Source organism: Electrophorus electricus, chromosome 23 (genome assembly GCF_013358815.1).
Source record: "Electrophorus electricus isolate fEleEle1 chromosome 23, fEleEle1.pri, whole genome shotgun sequence".
NCBI classification, from domain to species: domain Eukaryota; kingdom Metazoa; phylum Chordata; class Actinopteri; order Gymnotiformes; family Gymnotidae; genus Electrophorus; species Electrophorus electricus.
The window spans coordinates 8,470,856-8,483,939 of record NC_049557.1 but is presented as its reverse complement, the minus strand read 5'-3'; the positions used below and the strand labels follow the sequence as shown (position 1 = coordinate 8,483,939).

General features: G+C 43.5%; 1 protein-coding gene across 1 annotated transcript; it reads right to left on the bottom strand.

Moving 5' to 3' along the window:
* Positions 1-8,977: 8,977 nt before the first annotated feature.
* On the bottom strand, positions 8,978-12,779 carry pim1 (Pim-1 proto-oncogene, serine/threonine kinase). The gene is made up of 6 exons (XM_027010006.2): positions 12,408-12,779; positions 12,106-12,212; positions 11,896-11,946; positions 11,409-11,775; positions 10,515-10,691; positions 8,978-10,407 (listed from the first exon to the last, which is right to left on the bottom strand). Exons 1-6 carry the CDS (start codon positions 12,487-12,489, stop codon positions 10,226-10,228), a joined length of 966 nt encoding a protein of 321 aa, XP_026865807.1. The 5' UTR covers positions 12,490-12,779; the 3' UTR covers positions 8,978-10,225.
* Between the last annotated feature and the right edge of the window lie 305 nt (positions 12,780-13,084).

Below are 13,084 nucleotides of genomic sequence, written 5' to 3'. Positions count from 1 at the left end.
TCCCCCCTTTTCTTTTTTGCAGAAGTTCACACACAAACACACCCACACACACACACAAACAAACACACACACACGCATGCACACACGCACACACACGCATGCACACACGCACACACATACATGCTGAATGAATACAGTATGGCAGTGGAGAGTTAAAAGTGGCTGGAGTCAGGCTGGTTAAAACCCTGCTGTGAGTACAGCTGTTACCTGTTTTTTTTTTTTTCTCTCTCTCTCTTTGGTTGTGTTTTTGCTTCGAAAGAATCTGAATTCTGAACCTTGCCTCTTGCTGTGTGCTTATGTCCACAAAACAAAAAACTAATTCTGCTGTATGCATTTGGAATTCTGCTCACTTGAAAGACAACACACAAACACACACACACACACACACAATAAAATTTGAGCTGAATCATGTGCACATTCCACTCCAATCTGTCATTCTTTACTGATAAATGGAGACTAAAGTTTGGCACCTTTGCTAGGTCGACTGTCATTGCGGGCGTAGCTTTCGTTTTTCCTGGGGATGTTTTTATGGGTTCTTTTTATTGTACCCTTTATTACAGCAGTGTGCCTCTGATGCTTGGCAAGCCCCATGTTCCGAATACACCCACCTCAGCACAGCCTTCATCTCACTTTAACTACAGCTGCACAGGCAGGGGATTGTCTTCATCGACCAATCCACCAATCTACCAATATAATAGCCTCGCAGAACTTTGTATTTATGGATAATGCAAGCATTTTGCAGGCAGTTCTCCATTTCCTCTGCCACTGACCTGGTGTTACAACTCCTCCTCCCAACCTTTTTCGCAGTTAGAACATAATGTATCAATAAGCAGAAAAAGTTCCTATGAGTACAGACAGGAAGTCACCCTGAATGCCCTTTGCTTCCTCGAGTGCCCGTAAAGGAAGTTAGGCTGTTTGACATAGTACAGAACATAACTTATCCATGTCCTAGGACATTATGCAATTGTTGTGATTTCATCACTCCCTGCTCAAATACCCATATGCAGAACTTTCTCATCTTAAGCAATGCATACCACATGACCGAGAGCCAAATCAAAAGATGATCTTTTCTGAATGAAGAGCATTACAGCACTTTGTCCAATCGGCTGCTTAATGTTTCCACACCACAGAGCAACACAAAGCGGCCTAGTGCTCATGAATTCCTGACTTGGAGAGAAACCGAAACATTTGGGTTGTCCTGAAAGAATATAGACATATGTCATGTAAAATTTGTTTTAAGGGGTAACCCATGAAGAGGGAGTGAAATGTTTGTGTGTGTGTGTGTGTGTGTGTGTGTGTGTGTGTGTGTGTGTGTGTGTGTGTGTGTGTGCGTGTAGAGAAAGGGAAGCTGAAGCAAGTGCTCACATGTTTGTTTTAGACGCATCATACAGAGGGGAATGAGGAAGTGATGCTTGGCTTTACGGGAAATCAGGAGTAGGAGGGGCTGATGAGAGTCTTGGGACAGGTGTGTGTGCAGCTCAGTGCTCCGCTTATAGACTCACTGTGCCATTCTGGACGCAGGTGCCTGTTTTAGGAAGAGTATGCTGATTAGATGCATGAAACAATGCCTTGCAGAACAACTACGGTTTGGATTTTTTTGTTTGTTTATTTTTATGTTATTTCTAGGAAAGCCTATTTCTGGGTCATTCCACACATGTGTCATTCCACACATGCACAAAAACACACACATTTCTTTTGCCTCGAAATTCAGTGCTGAACATTAACAGTAAAACCTCCGGGGCGGAATGGTTCCAGTGCTGGTGATATTTCCCTGCCCCGTGTAGATTACTGGTCGTTATCGTCATCTCCTTTCTGCTGTCTGTTGAAGTCCCATGGGAACGAGCTCGCTGGGAGTTCTCAAGTCATTCAAGCAGCAGTGACTAACCCCGCTGGGATGGGAGGTGGGCAGAGCCTTTTCCGAGGCTCATCGGCCATCCAAACTTGACTGCTGCAGCCCGGCTGTTTACCGAGGGCTGAATCACGAGGATTTGTCCACAGTGTTGTGTTTGCAGTGGCAGGTCGGGATGTTGGCTCACACCGCCTCTCCCCAAGAGCCCACGGGCTGCCCCTCCTCGCCTCCATGCTGCCTCTGTCCCTCAGTGAGACGGACGTGACCTTTAAGGCTTTGCGGGTGAGGGGAATCTGATTTGGGATCAGTGGTGGTAGTAGTTTTACTGTTTCTCTGATGAGTGAAAGTGTGATGACCTTTTGTCCTAAGGCCTGATCCGAGGTCAGCCTTCGAGAGCCCGATTGCCGTTGAGAGATGGAGCATCGACCTTTAAGCTTAGCAGCTGAGTGGAGTCTGTGTGGCTCACAGCTGAGAGCAGAGCGAGTGAGTCACAGGGTATGGAATGCTGGGAGCAGGGGGGAAGGGAGAAGGGTGAGTATGGAATGCTGGGAGCTGAGTGATTACTGAAGGAAGAGCGCGAGCAGGTAGAGACAGAGAGAGATCCCAGGTCATCCACAGAAACGCATTCCATTCCTCTCAGTGTCAGGCAGCCCTGGAGACTGCACAAGAACAGCCTGGAAGCTATTGGTGAGATCTTTCTCACAGTGTGTTTCACATTCACATACTCGCTCTCACACACACACACACACACACACACACACACACACACACACACACACACACACACACACACACACTCATACTTAAACAGACAAAGCTTCCCTTCAAGTTCTAGCGATAGCCAAAGAAGTAGATTATCTGCTCAGTGTTCAAGTGAAAACAGGGCCGCTTGTTGCAGTGTACAGAGAAAAGGTGAATGTCGACACACAGCCAAATGTTTCAGGCACACAGACATGAATGGCACCAGTTCAGTCAGTGTGAGAGTGTCAACATGAAGAACATATGCTTTATCGTCATGGCAAATGTGACAGCAGAAGCCATGCTATAAACTCTCTCTCTCTCTCACACACACACACACACACACACACACACACACACACACACACACACACACACACACACACACACCCACACACACACACACCCACACACAGAGTTCTGTTGGGCTTTGGGGTCTATTGACCTTGTCAGGAATATGGAGCTCTGCAAGTGTGCTCAGACAGACAGTAAAGCTCACTGGGACTAATTACACAGGTGTTCCATGTGCCAAAGCAACACTGCCACACCTGTGCGTGCGCGCATGTGTGTGTGTGTGTGTGTGTGTGTGTGTGTGTGTGTGTGTGTGTGTGTGTGTGTGTGTGTGTGTGTGTGTGTGTGTGTGTGTGTGTGTGTGTGTGTGTGTGTGCGTGTGTGTGTCACTAAGTGCATTGCTTCGACTCCAAGGTAACGATATGAACGTATCTGAACGTGTTACGCTGTCATTCCGTTTAAGGTAAAGGGGAATATGTTTCAAAAACAAGTCAATAATTGTTTTCAAATTAATCAAATAACCGTAGCGTTATGATACATAATGTTGGAATGTATGTTGTTATTATGCTGTTTAGCGTGTGTGTGTGTGTGAGTGAAAATATCTTACCATGCAATGTCGCCTAATACTGAGCCATTACATTGGAATTAGAAGTCACACATAAAAAAAACCTGCAAGTATGTGCACGTATGTTCTTATGTGCATACGTGTGCATATGCGTGCACGTATGTTCTAATGCACATATGTGTGCATGTGTGTGGGAAGACTGCGATATTGCGCAACCTGTGCTGCTCTTCATTCCTCCTCAGATGGAGATTCTCGCTGCGGGGTCCCACGTGAGCCCGGGGAACGGGTGGCGGCGGAACCCCAGCCGAGCCGCGCGCCACACCAAGCATGCACCTCTCACCTCACGCACCGCCCTCAGCGCCACACCAGGAATGTCAACCGTGCTAATTAGCTATTCGAAAAATATGCGCGGCAAGGGCAAAAAAATTATTAATTAAAAAAAGTTAATTTTATTAATTTTAAAAGTGAATATATATATATATATATATATATATATATATATATATATATATATATATATATATATATATATATATATATATATATATATATATATATATATATATATATATATATATATACACCCCCCCCCAATTTCATTACATTTTTTGAGGGGGGAGGGTGCGAACGTACAACGCTGTCGACTCCTCCTCTGGGTGAGGCTGAATAACACGCATGTAGTTAATGACGAAAAACTATACACGACATAGTTTTGTCAGTGATTAGACCTCAAAGTTATATTGTCCAGCTGCTTTAGACTAAAGTTTGTTCTGGTAATTAGCACAGGGAACACCATGTCCCTGCAGGTGTACATCTGACACGGCCCATCTTGCCATGCGTACACCTCGCTTTTGTATGAGAAACTCCACTATGACCACACAGAGCCACACGGGTTTGTAAAGAGATGAGTAAGAGAACTGAACATGCTGTACTGGTGAGCGTTTCTCCTGAGCCATCTCCCGCTCTGTGTTACATTATGTAACAGTAATGATTCAGCATTAACAAGATGTTTCTCAATAGCTGGAGAGGACCTGTCATGGCACTCGGCCATACGAAACCTCCACAGCTATTTGACTCTCATTTCAAAACCAGTTTGCATGACAGGCTCAACCTGTCTACAAGGGAGCTTGTTCCCACATCAACACCTATTACTCCCCCCCCAAAAAAAAGAATGGCACTCAGGATTAGGAGCTATGAATTTACGCTTTTGCAAGAACCTGGTGTTTATACAGAAACTATGACAGAAATGTAACCATTCTGTGAAGGAAAAATATATTTGACACAATTATTGGGATCACTGCATTTAGTACTTTGTGCATTTTAGTCCTGCCTGGAGATGCAACCATGAGCTAGTCTTAGCTTCCTGGGAAAAGTTTTCAGATTTGGATCTTAAATCTGATATTTCATGAACTCCATTATGTTGGGTATCATGTATCAGGGCCTTTGGAAGAAAACTCCGGGCACTTGCATTTGTGGTTTAACGACAACAGAGACATTTTTCTGGCAATTCTTCCAAATACTTTGTTGACATGGAGAAGGTGGTTAATTGTAAAAGACTTGGCGTCCCCGGGTGCCCCAGGTGATTCTCGAAAAGTCAATCCTTCTCACCTTTAGATAGTACAACTACTCAAAGTGCACATGTATTCTTTTCTAGGCAGATCCAACAGAGATCCAGTTATTTGAAACGTGTTATTTATTGCCATAAGAGCAGAAAACTGTATGTTTCAATTGTGTAATTGTGTAAAGCAATTGCTATAGCTATTGTTTTATTTATGAAGCCATGCAATTTTTTTTTTCTCCATGCAGCCCACTGTATAAATATATTTGCAATTCTAATGAAAATACAGCCAGGAGCAAGCAACCAACCAAGCAAACAAAAAACAAACAAACAAATAAACAAAGACAACAACAGTATTCAGTAAACTGCGAACGAGAGACCAAACAGAAGAGAAAAAGAAAGTGGTGAACCTGGTGGTCAGGGCTTCTCTCTGCCAACCACTCCTGTGCATGCACACCTCAGGCTCCGCTCCAGGAAGTGAGCTCGAGGCCTGCAGGTGCTAACATGTCCCTGCTGCCCGCCCTCCCAAAATCCTTGAACTTTCCGCAAGATCCTAAACACTTAGTCTTTGTGACAGGATCCAGCCATCGATATTAAAAACATAACAGGTGGATGGAAAATGAACCGACAGCTTTGCTGTTTATTTAAATGGCAACTGCCTCATACGTGAAATTTAGTACGATAATATGTACATGACTTCTTAAGGCTCCTTGAGCTGATGATAAAAACAGTGGAATTGAAGCGTTGCTGACTTCCATAAGTGACAGCCTTTGAATATTATATGTAAAACATATTATTTCACATAGTTAAGACTGTCTGCTTTACACAATGAAACTGCACTGTATCTGTAATGTGACACACCTTAAAAAGACATTCTGCTGACCCTGTTACATGGAAACCATTGCTTAGTTTTCCTGGAGCCCTGATTGTGATTAATGTCTATAAGTACTCAAGACTGAGCTGAGCAGTCAAGACATTAGTGTGGCCTTCAACAGCATTACAGATCTTAGCATTAATGGGACACTCAAAATGACTAACATTGCTATTACATTGCTAATAATGAGCACAATTCATGCAAATGAGCATCATGCAAATATGATTGTGTGAATTGGTCCACATTTGATGTCTCTCATTTTTAGCCAAATTTAGAATTCTTGGAGAACACTCTCTGGAACTAGAAGCAGTGTGGTGTAAAACCAGAGGTCAGGTCACCATGCTCCATGCTGAGATCACTCTGCCCAAGAGAGGTCATCGATAAGGTCAGAGATAAGGTCAGAGTTAAGGTCAGAGATAAGGCACTTCAGTGTGTGCTCAGTTTTAGCAGATATAAACAGACAGAGTGCTCCCCACAGATCTTGTCTTTCAGCAAGATGATGAGTTTGTAAAGGCTTTCATAAAAACCTTTATCAATATTTATCAGGTTACTTTATACTGTCTTCACATCACATGTGCCTCAGTAAAACATGTATGTGCTCTAATTATAAATCCATAGAAAGTGACATTCATTACTGCTTAAAGAGATTTCTGACGCAGCCTCAGAGGTCTGGACTTCTGTGCTATAGTCAGTGGAGGGTTATATATAAACCTCCACCAAGATAAACAAATAGAATTAAACTTAACCAAAGCCAGGTAACTAAACTAGAGTTGTGGTTATGATCCAGCCCTTTAAAGGCTTTAATCAGGTCATCAGAGGCTGCAGAGGTCTTGATTACCTGTCAAAGGTGTACTGGCAGTGAGTAAATCTGTAGGTTGGCTGGAGTTCCCTGAGATCAGACCTGAGCAGCTCTGCTTTTCAACTGGAAGATAAATGTCATTATCACCAAGAAAGATAAAAACACAGGCCCAGTACGCCACCAATAGCTGGATGAATCTCCTCTCTGTCCTGCTTTCACCACTAAAGCTACATTTAAAGCAGGACATTGTATAAACATCACATTGCTATATATACAGTTATGTGCAAAATAATAGCAGTCTATGTATTTAATTACTCATTTGGCAGAAAAGATAATACAACATGGAAAAAAATTAATGACTAGGTGTAGCCGAGTAATGGCAACCAGCAGAATCAACAATCATGACATGCATGCTGCTAATTGGGTGTAATTGACTCATTTAATGAAAGGGGCGTGTTCAAATTAATAGCAGTGTGGAGTTCAATTAGTGAGGTCATTCATTCTATGAAGAAACAGGTGTCAATTATGGCCCTTATTTAAAGAAGGAGGGCAGCAAATGTTGTATCTGCTGGTTTTAGCCCTTGCTCAGTGAGTAAAATGGGTCATTCCAGACATTGTACCGAAGGAGAAAGAACTTTGATCAAGAAGTTGATTGGAGAGGGGAAAGCATATAAAGAAGTGCAGAAAATAATTGGCTGCTCAGCTAAAATGATCTCATATGCTTTAAAATGGCAAACAAAACCCAAAACACGTGGTAGGAAAAGAAATACCATCTGCGTAGATCATAGAATAACAAGAATGGCAAAGAAGCATCCAATGATCAGCTCCAGGGAAATCAAAGATGATCTTCAGTTACCTGTGAGTACTGCAACAATCAGAACACGCCTAATGGAAGCCAAACTATTTTGAAGAAACCCTCATAAAGTAGCACTGCTGAAAAAAAAAAGACATGTTGAAAAGGTTAGTTTGCCAAAGAACACATTGACTGGCCTAAAGAGAAGTGGTGCAACATTCTATGGACAGATGAGAGCAATATTGTTCTAATTGGGCCTAAAGGCCACAGACAGTCTGTAAGACGACCCATAAACACTGAATTCAAGCCACAGTATACTGTGAAGACTGTAAAACATGGAGGTGCAAGCATAATGGTTTGGGGATGTTTCTCATACTTTGGAGTCTGACCCATTTATTGCATACCAAGCACCATAGACCAGTTTGAATATATCAAAATACTGGAAGAGGTCATGTTGCCTTATGCTGAAGAAATGCCCTTGAAATGGGTGTTTCAGCAGGACAACGACCCCAAACACACCAGCAAGCGGGCAACATCCGGGTTCCAGACCAAGATTGATGTTATGAAGTGGCCAGCCCAATCCCCAGACCTCAATCCGATTGAGAATTTGTGGAGTGACATCAAAAATGCTGTTTTTGATGCAAAACCCAAGAATGCAGAAGAGTTGTGGAATGTAGTCCAGATGTTAGTTGACTCTATGCCACACAGATGTAAAGTCATTATCAGAAATAAAGGTTATACAACTAATTAGTTCAGTGATCAACAGAAAAGCTAAATCTGTAAACAACTTTGTTTATACTGTAAATATTCGAGTTTGTAAATGAAAATGAAGACACTATTTTTTTACCAGCCCATTTTTTTTTTTCTTCATTTTCAGTTTAAAAAATTATATTACATTCATGTTTTCATTTGGAATTGAATGTGAAGTGCTCCCAGTGCCTTTGTGTATATGGAAATAAATGCTATTATGAGGATTGATCTTTTGTTTTAAACACATTATTTTGCACATAACTGTATACACACACAGTATGTGTATGTATAAAAATATAAACATGGGAGTACAGCTGTAGTAGACCATTTATCTATAATGGACTACTAGTTTTAAATGGAGTAATAACACATTCACACATCACTCATACCTGCTTGAGGCCCTGATACAAGACCCACTATGGCCAATGTGGTTGTTGCAAGAAGAATGAGCCAACTCCCAAATAATATCCACTCAGTAGTGGTCATGTGGTCCAGGAGTAACCGGATGACCAGGGCAGAAGGTGGCTAATGAAGAAAGCAAGGTGACAGATGGACTAATCCGAAAGTCTATGGTGCACCTGTTAGGTGCAACTCATAACCGTGCAAGCAAACATAGGAGAGGGCCATTTCTCATGAAGTGGTGGTGCACTGAATCAATGGGGCCATAAATGCATCAGGGCAAACAATTAATCATTTATCTTTAATTAGATTAGCGATTTACAGCTAACAGTTGAATAAAATAAGTTAACGCGAGGCAAAATTTAATGTTTAAAAAAATATTTATTGAAACTGTGTAAAAAAATAACTTCCTAACATAATTTACAGCTGCTAAATCAAAACAAACCAAGCTGCAACTAGGAACCCAAATCATCATGTACACAAGTGTCTGTCCCTGTACATGACTCTGGTTCAACAACGCACAGCAGACAGTATAGCTTTTAGCCATTTGCTAGGGGATTTTCCAATGAGAAAAAAAAAGAAAAAAAAAAAAGTTAAACAGTGTATCAGTAGACTCTTCGGTCCTCCATGCATTGAAAAAAATGGAAGTCCTTAGAAAGACTATATACACACACGGACACATTTGCTCAAAAAGGCTTTAAATATGGTAAAAATATATTTAAATAGGTTGTGGGCCCTTCAACGTGGAATGAGTGTTGAACAAAACGTGTTCTCTATAAATAAATAAATAATTCCACCTAGATCTTGTTTCAAGACATTCAAATAAATATTATATACACAGGCCTTGTCTCGGAATTTAGAGTCATAAGACGAATACTACGTATTTACAGTATTAACAATCCAAGGGAAAAAAGTAGTAATTTCATGTTGTAGTTGCATTGCCATGTGCATCTGTGACAATGAATGGTAGCTGTGTTGAGGGTAACTGAGTTAGTAATATTGAGAGAGAGAGAGAGAGAGAGAGAGAGAGAGAGAGAGAGAGAGAGAGAGAGAGAGAAAGAACATTCTGCACATGTATTCTGAGGTCATATTTTGTTACTCTCTGCAGTACAGGGGTAAGACCCACAGCACACAGGTGAGATGGAAGCAAGAGAAATGACATCTGGTTAAGGAGCAGAGTGGTTCAGTGGCTATTACTCAATTCAAGTATATTTGCAAAACTCCCACACAAGGCACTAGACAGCTCCTGTTCCCCACCTGCAGCAGACACCTGCCCTTAGTGTGTTCAGTGGCATGCATTTGCTCTTCAGTCACACAAACTGCTTCAAGTTTGCAGAGGTCGCTGCCTGCAAGCAGGCCACCCCAGTTCTGCACCCAACCCAGTCGGACCCGGTCCAGGGTGGGACAAAACTCCAGAAAAGGGAACATCCCTTCCCCGAGGAGCCCTTACAGCTTAAGGTCGGCTGCTCCACCCATAAACAGCTGCCATGCTTAAAAAATAAAAATAAAAAATAAAAAACAAAACATTTCACATTTTGTTTCCTGCACGGCTCAGTTAGGGCGTGGCCAGAGTAGTGTGTGGTCTATGGGCGTGGTCAGCTGGCGACAGTCATTTGCACACCGTCACAGCGGAGAAGGAGGTTGACTCTTGGGCGAGGCAGTGCAGTCGGATCTCCGCGCCATCCGCAGGTGCCGCTGGGCTCTGCATCCACGGGTGGTTGATGATGTCTTCGAAAGACGGTCTGTCGGCAGGCCGCAGAGACAGGCAGCACTTAATGAGCTGCTGGCATTCTGTGAATGAACAGAAGAAAACAGGTTGAAGTGGCTGAAACTGCTGCGTTTTAACAAGTTGTTAACTGATAATCTGCTGAGGACAGAGGCTGGTTCAAAGGGCTCACCCGTCGAGATTCTGCGCCTGAAGAGCACTTGGCCCCGGACAATCTCTTCATCCTGCTCAAAGGGAATGTCTCCGCAAACCATGTCATACAGAAGAATGCCCAGGGACCACACGGTGGCCGACCTCCCGTGGTAACGGTGGTACTTGATCCACTCTGGAGGACTGTATACACGTGTACCTACACAGAAGAGCAAAATTGGGGGCGGGTTAATTTTTCATCATAATTAGCAACAACACACCGTTATATAAGCAATCATGTGACGCTTGTGTGTAAATAGTTTGATTTAAAAGGATATAACCCAATAATAGGAAAAGGGTGGGGCGGGAGGAGCTATGCAGCAATGTTTACAAAATATTATACACCACAATAATTCAAGATAATCCGCAGTCAAGTGCGCAAGAGCGTGACGGTGGGTGTGCGCGTGTGGCAAGACTGGTTGCCATGTGACTTGTGTTTACAAACTTTGAGTTGTAGCGATTTCGCGCGTCACCAAAGGGGGGCGCAAGAAACGACAACAAAGCCCCCCAGAACACCTCCCAGCCGAGCGACGCGCCCATCCACATACAAACACTGGCGTGTTGAATGTCTACATTTCCGAAGTTTTTTACATGAAAAAAAAAAATCTGCACGTCACGTAGTGTGGCCTGAAAACTAAGCGACTGCAAGTTCTTTCCACGCAAACGCCTAATGAAGGGCTTTTTTAAAACCGCGATTCCACATCCTCAAGCTTGCGTTTTCCACATTTTCCAAACCTGAAGGTCAAATGTGCAGCGGATTACCGACATGTCCTCCAACCACGCACCCATAACGCAGTAATGACGCACACTACCCCGTGATCGTTAATAAACTGCCCGAGTACATGTGCGCTGCAGAAACACCGTCAAAATCTCTCACCGTCAAAATCGGTGTACACCGTGTCCTTCAGCAGGGCGCCTGAGCCGAAGTCGATCAGCTTCAGCTCGCCATTCCGGAGATCAATGAGGATGTTCTCATCTTTGATATCTCGATGGACCACACCGCTGCTGTGGCAGTGCCGTACCGCTTCGAGAACCTGGCGGAAAAAGTTCTTGGCAAGCTCCTCCGGCAGGGCACCCTTCTCCGTGATGAAGTCAAAGAGATCTTTCACGGTCTCCGGTCTCTCCATGACGATGATGAAACTGTCAGGTCTGTCGTACCAGTCGAGCATCTTTATCACGCCACGGAATCCCGTCCCGACTTTCTTCAGGAGGACAATTTCCATGGGGACACGGGCGCCATTGGGCTGAAAACGACAAGAGCCACGACAAAAATGAGCTGAAGTCGCTCTATTCCATGGTCGCATTTAGCTTTATAGGAATAAATGAATAAAAGGAATAAAAGGCCCGGGAATATTATTTCTTACCAATTCCCCCCATTCGGTAACGCGGTCCTTCGCCACATGTTTGATAGCGACCTGAAACAGTAAACAAGCAGACATCAATAACAATCCGAGGCCAAAGTTAAAGTCTCAAAACTGTAACGTCGATACACGATCATCAAAAATCACAATAGGGAATTAATCTCTAGCATATGACCGGTATGGAGGAAAAAAAAACACTAAAGGAAAACCTACCGGCGCGCCATCTGATATCCGCAAGCCAGCGTAGACTGTCCCGAAGCCGCCACTTCCCAACACAGAGCCGACCTGGTAAACCTTCTCGAAAGGCTCCTTCTCTTTTACTGCAATTACAAACAGACAAGCATAAGCATTACCTATAACACATCGGACAAGCATTAAACATACAGAAATGCAGTCTATGAGAACAAGAGACCCAGCCGGTTTTCCAGCCGACGTGGTCGTTAGCCATTATCCGCAGTGATCCCACGCCACACCACGCCACGCCGACGGGAAAGCGCAGCTAAACGTCCTCTAACCTGGATGGACTTGAAGCTGGATCTTCGCCGGCATATCCACGGCAGAAATGTGGGCAAAGGTGTTCAATTTGGAGAGAAGCATTTTTAATCCGGAATTTTACGGACGATTCACAAGTATTCCCAAATCGTGATCTGAATTCCCCCGTGGAGTGTGGAAGCCGCTAGGAATCCACGTTGTCGAGCAAGGACGAAAGAAGGCAACACAAAACCCTTCTCATCGAGGACAGCTTCGACTTTGGTGTAACTCTGAAAGTCTTTCACGTCGAAGGACCAAAAAAATACAACCAAATTTAGTATAAAAATAAACAGTTGACGCGTAATTAGCGTTAGAGAGAAATAAAGCTTTATCTTCTGCGTGCTGACAACACAGAAACCGGCTTACTAAGGCGTAAAGGCGGGGCAGTGTGGAATATATACCCATAGTAACGGGAGGAGCCCAACGGCACGCTGCGGCCCGCCCACCGAGACAACTGACCAATAGCTAAAAAGCTTAGCTTTGAACACAGACGTCAATCAAATATGAAAATAAAGGGATGCGTACCTTGGCTAGACTACGTGGCGGGAATCAAAACGCGCCAAATATTCACCCTTTGAGGGAGCTGTAAAACCGGCATGGGAGCCGTAGGAGTTTTGCATTTGACACCAAAACGTCGCGCCCTTATTAACAAAAAAAGCTA

Coding starts and splice junctions, on each gene's coding strand:
- pim1 (XM_027010006.2), bottom strand. CDS start 12,489: ATGCTTCTCTCCAAATTGAACACCTTTGCCCACATTTCTGCCGTGGAT. Junction 12,213..12,407: donor CCAGCTTCAAGTCCATCCAG/GTTAGAGGACGT, acceptor TTGTAATTGCAG/TAAAAGAGAAGGAGCCTTTC. Junction 11,947..12,105: donor GGATATCAGATGGCGCGCCG/GTAGGTTTTCCT, acceptor TTACTGTTTCAG/GTCGCTATCAAACATGTGGC.